Source organism: Chanos chanos, chromosome 4 (genome assembly GCF_902362185.1).
Source record: "Chanos chanos chromosome 4, fChaCha1.1, whole genome shotgun sequence".
NCBI lineage: Eukaryota > Metazoa > Chordata > Actinopteri > Gonorynchiformes > Chanidae > Chanos > Chanos chanos.
Genome location: NC_044498.1, coordinates 10,902,277 through 10,909,550, shown reverse-complemented (window position 1 = coordinate 10,909,550; position 7,274 = coordinate 10,902,277). Strand labels below are relative to the sequence as shown.

The 7,274-nt window shown below is 40.0% G+C and overlaps 1 protein-coding gene across 1 annotated transcript; it reads left to right on the top strand.

Moving 5' to 3' along the window:
* The first annotated feature begins 599 nt into the window (after positions 1-599).
* drc5 (dynein regulatory complex subunit 5) lies at positions 600-4,058 on the top strand. The gene is made up of 4 exons (XM_030772669.1): positions 600-717; positions 1,096-1,664; positions 2,190-2,639; positions 3,769-4,058. The coding sequence occupies exons 1-4, from the start codon at positions 621-623 to the stop codon at positions 3,913-3,915; spliced, it is 1,263 nt and encodes a 420-aa protein (XP_030628529.1). The 5' UTR covers positions 600-620; the 3' UTR covers positions 3,916-4,058.
* Positions 4,059-7,274: the final 3,216 nt, after the last annotated feature.

Sequence of the window (7,274 nt, the reverse complement as noted above, 5' to 3'; positions counted from 1 at the left end):
CAGGAATATCACAGGAGGTATGTTGTCGCTTAATACAGCTGTCCGTCATAAATGATCTTTTATGAATACCTTTAAAATGAATACAAGGAAGGGCTGCTTGCTGACTCATTGTATCTGCCACCAGAAACGTTATTATAGTTGGTCTGCAAAACATTAATCAGCTGCTAAGTAGCTAGACGCTAAGTAGCTAGACAAGTATGCCTAACCTGCCGCGGGGCTATACAGCATGCCAGAGGTTAGCAAGATTGTAGAAGGCTTTCTGATTGGCTCCCACGAAAGTCTGTGTCAGTGTCTGATTTATTAAAACACATATAACAACCCTTTCAGGGTTAACTGTGAATTAGCGTTAATTATCGTTTATATCTGAGGTCGAAGCATTAAATCTCTCTCATATTTAGCTTCTTGCATTGCAGTTTAATTAAACCGAATTTTATATAGCTTAAGGTCTAAAAATATTTAAGTATTTCACTAACTTGTTATGTGCCTTTCTGTTAACGCACTGAAAAGGTCTGCTTCAGCCAGGCCAGAAAATGCCAGACATGAATAGCACCATGAGCAAATCCCCAGCTGGCATTTACCCTCCAGTGGTTACGCTCAACCCAGCCGCAGACCCCCGGAAAATGCGCAGAATCATAGCAGAGGATCCGGAGTGGTCTTTAGCTGTTGTGCCCCAGTTGACAAACCTTTGCCTTCAGCACATAGTGAAAAACTTTGAAGGTATAATCTTTCCCTTTTTGTTCATTCATTAAAACCTGTTCAGTGATGCTATTTCTTTTTTGTGTTGTTATGAATTGATACGTAATTTCCCGATTCTCCTCTTACCTTGTATTGAAGTTGAAGTAGCATTGTTCCTGAAATAGACTTCCACCACGAAATGTATGAATGATTTACTGAATTTTAATCATGTGATTTCACTGTCCCTTGCCCCTTACTCTGTATTCAAATCCAACTTGCAACCTTGAAAAAACAGTCCACTCGGCTTATAGATTTCTCTGAAATACATCTAAATATAGCCTGAATTTTCTAAGTTTAACTTTGTCTTTGTTTAACATCTAGCCTCTACATTCGAATTTTTTTATTTTATTTTTTTTACAGAAAAGCCCATCCTTGATGAACTCCTGCCCAGTCATAAAGCACAGGTGCTGGAGAAGCTATCCACCTCTCTTCCCCTGAGTATCACAGCCAATCTGGTGAGCCAGGAGAGCTACTGGAAACGCTGCTGTGAGGAGCGCTGGGGATTGTGTGACGTGTTGCCGTACGGCGACAGCTGGAAACGCATGTTCTTCGAACGCCACCTAGAGAACATTATTGAGCTCTTTATCCCGGATCTAATCGACCCCAAGACGGTTCTGGACATGGTGCCGCTTTGCAAGAATTATGTGAAGCGGCTAATTATCTCTCAGCTTCTGCCACCTATCAGGGAACCACAAAAACTGGAAGAGGATGACGGTTCAGATACTGCTAGTGATATGGGTTATAATGGTCCTTCCATGGACCATTTTGACTTCAGAATTCTCTTAGACAAGCTGACAAATCTGGAGGAATTCCATGTAATGTACAGGGTTAAAGGATGTGGCATGAACTTTGAATGGAATCTTTTTGAGTTCACCTTACGAGACTGTGAGTCGCTGGCCAAAGCCCTGCAATCCTGTAAGACTCTGAAGGTACAAATCTAACGCTGAGTTGTTTGAATGGGCTCAGCTCCACTCTGTGTATCACAAAGAACAGAATGCATTTTTCAGTTGAACGTTTTTTCTCTAATGCTGCACATTTCCTCATTATGGATTAGATTACATAGATTCTGTTGAAAATATTGTTAAGCAGTTAGAGCCACAAGCAGGGGAGGAGGATAACACGATCCATTCAAATTCAAATAGCTGTTGTTGGTCAGGGGAATTTGATACTCCACTAATTCAAGTGACATAATTTACCGGAGACCAGCCCCTTGACAACAAGGAAGTCTCATATATTATTGTTAGGGCAAAAGTCAGTATGCCCAGAGAACATTGATGAAACACCATGTGCTATCACACATTTTTATTAGGGACTTTAGACTCTCCTGTAAACTTTTCAGTTCAGCGCATACTGTGCATCACTTTTGGTGAATTAATCTTGAACCCGTTACTTTCAAATTTGTAAGTGATCTTGCTGGACGTAATAAATTATTTTGTTACTTCCTCTTTTGCCAGGTGCTGAAAATCCAACAGAGCAAAGTAGATGACGCAAAATGTCGCGTTCTGGTGAACTACTTACTGGAGCACCCTTCCCTGCAAGAGCTTGACCTCTCACACAACATAATTGGGGACCGCGGGGCACGGGCCATTGGCAAACTGCTTAATAAGAGTGCGCTGAAGACCCTGTCTGTTTATGATAACCAAATACAAGGCCCCGGGGCCCAGGCCATAGCCCACGCCCTGACCAAAAACACCACCCTTCTCTCTCTCAATCTACGTCTGAACCGCATAGGGGATGAAGGAGGTCAGGCCTTGGCCCAAGCCCTGCTGAAGAACGAGACCCTGGTGTATCTTCACGTGGGAGCCAATGAGATGACAGAACCCACAGCCACAGCAGTTTCACAGGCCCTTGTTATGAACACTAGGCTGAAGAGCATCAACCTGTCTTGCAACAAACTGGGAGTGGTGAGTGCTGCTTAATGGTTAGTCTCACAGAACCACATGTTCAATCCTCAGCAGCTAGCTGTCTCTGCTGTCTTCTCATGCTTTGGACTCCCTCTCTTTTCACTAACAGTGCTTCTAATAAATCTCTTAATACAAAGAAGGGGTTATAACTCAGATAAGATTTATTGGTTTCCCCTTTTTTTTTTGCAGTCACCAATGAAAACAGGCTATTATTATCCCATTCAGAACTGCTTTGTGTATCAGACATTTAACAGTGGCATACATGAGGCTGCTCAGTGCCTAATCATGCAAGACCATTTATTGGCCAATGCATTTCTGATATGATTATACATTTTATAAGTGCCTTATAAATCTTCCCACAAAGTAGTCAGCATCCTTACATTTTAATGCAGTATGCTTGAGCGACAGAGAAAGCATAGATATTAGCAAAAGCATGGTCTTCTGTTTGAACTGAATATGAAAATAAGCCCTTTTCTTTTGAAACGTAATTCTTGTTCAATTATTCATAGTGCTGGGATAGAAGTACACTAATGGATAGAGATGTGGAGAGAGGAAAGCACTCCTCTGGGGATAGATTTTCTAAGTAGCCCCTCAGCTTCCACAGTTGCACGTTTACAGTCCCATTCCATCAAAGCAAGCTGCGTCGCTCGGGCACGAACTGTGTCTTTTACGATTTGTTTCATCATCACTATGTCAGAGTCTCGGCGTACAATGCCGGACAGGGACTGAAATGTGCAAAAGACCCTCTGAACACTGGTCTGTATATCATAATTTATATCATACATTTATAAATAGTCTTTAAATATGCTTAATGTTCAAATATTCGTGTCCAGATTAATAGATCTCAGTGGGTCATATAGATTGTTTGCTCAAAGGCATACGTTGTCGCTGCCTCACCCATCTAATGTAGCCTTCTTAAAGGTCATAAAAAGGACAACCAGGAGTTCACAATAAAGCCTACAGTTGAACTCCAGTTTTCTCATTAATAATATTTTGGCATTTGAATAAGAGCTGCTGAATAAGTAGAGTTGAAAGGCAATGGAAATGACTCCAGTTCCTCCACCCAGATTAACATACATTATAATGGTGTAGTCTGTGTGGAAGTGTTAAGAAGATGTCTCTTGTTTAGGATGGAGGTAAGGTGCTAGAGGAGGGTATGAGCCACAACACTACTTTGGTGGAGTGTGATATCCGCCTGACAGACACAAACCAGGTGAGTGAGTTCTGCATCGCCCAGTTTCTACTTAACAACAAGAGCAAAGCCCACCTCAAATGAGCCAACAGCCCAGCACCAAGTGAGCCCGGCACAGCATGTTTCAACGACAACATACAAGACATTCACGAAGGTTCTCTGTGCAAATCCCTCTGTCTAGCTCTCTCTGTCCGTGTCTTTGGAGTTTACATGTGTGTCACCCTATTTTTGCGAAAAATGTACAATTTCATAAAGTCTCTTAAATATTGTAACTGCTGTTGAGAAATCTGTGTCGTGGAGCACTTTGTGTCACTGTCAAAATAAATAGCAAATAAATACAGATGTCTGGTAACGAAACATTTCTGGACTGGGTGGATCCTGCAAATTTTGAAATCCAGTTGTGCTACACTGGCTGACTGTGGTCAGAGATCTGGAGGAATACAACAGGCTGTGTTCCCTTGGCTGATTTGATAGCAGGGGACACTGTCCCTCTCATTGTTCATTAGTAGTCACTTGAAATCACATGCAGCTATCATTGCACAAATAGCACTTATCTCATCTGAGAGAGCGTTACAGTGTTTGACAGTGCTTACACAGTTTGTCTGTGAATAGATGAGGTGACTGGCACCACACACATCATAGGGAGAGTGTGCAAACTCTATCTACCTTGATAGTAGTGGCTACCATGAGATGAGAAATTTAAAGAAAAGAAATTCTCAATTGTTCCAGTGTGCTGTGTTTAAAAAACATTTTGGGGCCCCTGCCCTCACTGACCATTTCTTCCAGGAACTCTCTTAATTACCAGCAGAGCAGATGATAATTTACAGATATCTTTGTTGAGATGTCCAACATGAAAAAGTTGTTGCGCGCAAATATTTCCTCTGCTTACATGAATCTGATTATGATTCTTTATCATGCAGACATTGACAGCAAATTAAAGTAGGATTTTCATTAAGTACTCATGAACCCTCAGAGCCAAGTAAACAGTTTTTCACACTTAGAAATTACTCTCTTGAAGCTCATCCTAGCATTCTCCGAAATGTTTACACTTTGAAGCAGAAATTAGTTTCCCAAACAGGATCTCTGGTCATGCAATGCCCTGTTTATATGACGTCATCACCATACATCTGTACTGTCGCCGCCCAGCTCCCATTAGACCGTGTGATGATTAATTAGCATAGGGTCAATTAACACTGTACTGAAGGTCGGTGAGAGGGGAGTACACATTAGTGAAGACCGGCTCCTCAGTGGGGTTGGAGCTTCGGGTGTTGAACTGCAATATTCTTAATGAGATGAAGACCACAACAATCAGTCATTGTATCAAAATTAGAGACTGCTGGAGACTGCTTTTCTGAAAAAAAGACAGTAGTGCTACAAGAGTAGTAGCAGACTGCGAGTGAAAATGGCTTGAATGTGTTTTTTTTGTTGTTGTTGTTCAAAGCTATAGTCAGTTTTCTGAGTAATCTGATTTTTTTGACAAATGCGCATGGCTATTAGCTTTCGATGAAATATTATTCCTGACATACAGTAAACACAGTCTGTGTGTACGATTATGTTAGTGAAACACAATTTTGACTTGATCTTTACTATTTTAAGACATTATTTACGTGTGACGTGGTACTGACCATAAACATATGCCCTTTAGAAATACAGCTCTTTATAATGAACAGAAGGAAATGTTGACCTCAAATTAAGACAGACTTCTTTATTCAGTAGCTTTTGGATACACAGATTTGGCCCAGAACCATTGTACATATGCAACATACTGTAAAGGCAACATTGTGATAACATCGGTTTATGTTAAATTTATGTCACATTTAGTACTGAGTAAGCATTATGCATCCAAAGACTGATGTCTGTTACCAAGCGACACAAATCCAGTCAAATGATTTTACAAGACTGACCAGGGTCTGAACTCAAAACAGCAAACTCCTCAGGAAATAGATCAAAACTCATGGACGCATGATGTGATGGGTATCGACCTAAATGGTCCACATTTCCCTGGTAATGGATGTCGAGTTCAAAATGAAAATTGAAAACAAAAACATAGAAGATAAATATTGACAAATGATGTCTATAATTCCTCATTTTCAACCACCCTTAACACAATCATATAGTTTCACTACCAATCTAATGCTTTACAGCTGAATAACTGAAAATCCATAACTCTACTGACACACCTTCAGTTCTATCCCTTTGACTGATACACAGAAAATACCATGTGACAAACAGCAACTACAGAAAATAAAACTGTGCTCTGCTATGTAAGTGAGGCATGGTATATTGTATTTACACGGTTCATCTGTTTTTACTTTAAGCAATACCATTTAAGACAACATTGTATTGTGACCTGCTCCATGAAGCTGAAACCAAAATTTCGTATTCATCATTCAATGGTGACACAGTCACTTGACATTGAACAGTTAGACAACATTAATCCCCCATCATCTCTGTCTCATGTGTATTTACAATGGAAAAATGTAACCTGCCACTCCCCTCAGAACACAAACATATATACAGTACACCATGTAAGACACAACCACAAAGTTTCTTGGCTATATGATAAATAGCAACTTGCTTTGAATTGATGTACAGTGTTTGATGGGGTTAACAGTCACTAATAATAACAATAATTACTATTATTATTATTATTACTTGCCTTTGCAACATCAGTCATGAACACATTCAGTTGTTACGCATCATCAGTTCACAGGGTTAGCTGCATAACTGACTAAAATAAAAAGCAGTGTTTTACGCTTGTTTTAAAATCTCTAAGGGCAACCATTTTCACTAATTATTTGGACAATATGACCAATTTACACATAGTTGTCTTTTATGAATGTTTAGGAGGTGTTTTGTCAGTAGTCTTAGTCATGTTTTATATCTTGTTAGAAAAAAAACGTCTTGTGTCCGTGTGCAGATAAAATCTAATCTGATATCAGATTTTAAGAACTAACCAAATGGCCTGTCAGTTGAGAATGACATTGAGTTTTGACCCTTCTCTTCTGTACGTTGAAATGTCACCTCAGCTAACCCATTGATGGGAACCTTCAAAAGAGCAGCCAAAACCCATCTCCCTGACCTTTCTTCTCCTCCTCATCAAAGAAAACATCAAATGCCTCCCCCAAAATAAGTCATGAGGTTGACAGAAGCAGGGTGGGTTAATTATAAACTGCTGTGAGAAAATTGCTCACAGAGGACACTGTGTGGAAAAAAAAAAAAAGATGTGGGTGTTGTCAAAAAAAAAAAACCCACGTTTAAGTTCATCTCAGGTTGGCGTGAGTACTCATGTAAGCTGTGATTTCTGTGGACACCACACATGTATGAATCACAATACATTTAATTGTTCTTGTTTACAACTGCTGTGAGAAGGTTTTTTGGTTATTTGTTGTTGAGGTAAAAAACAAGAAACAGGGAAGCAATCACTTCTTACAAAAGTAGAG

Coding starts and splice junctions, on each gene's coding strand:
- drc5 (XM_030772669.1), top strand. CDS start 621: ATGCGCAGAATCATAGCAGAGGATCCGGAGTGGTCTTTAGCTGTTGTG. Junction 718..1,095: donor CATAGTGAAAAACTTTGAAG/GTATAATCTTTC, acceptor TTTTTTTTACAG/AAAAGCCCATCCTTGATGAA. Junction 2,640..3,768: donor CTTGCAACAAACTGGGAGTG/GTGAGTGCTGCT, acceptor TCTCTTGTTTAG/GATGGAGGTAAGGTGCTAGA.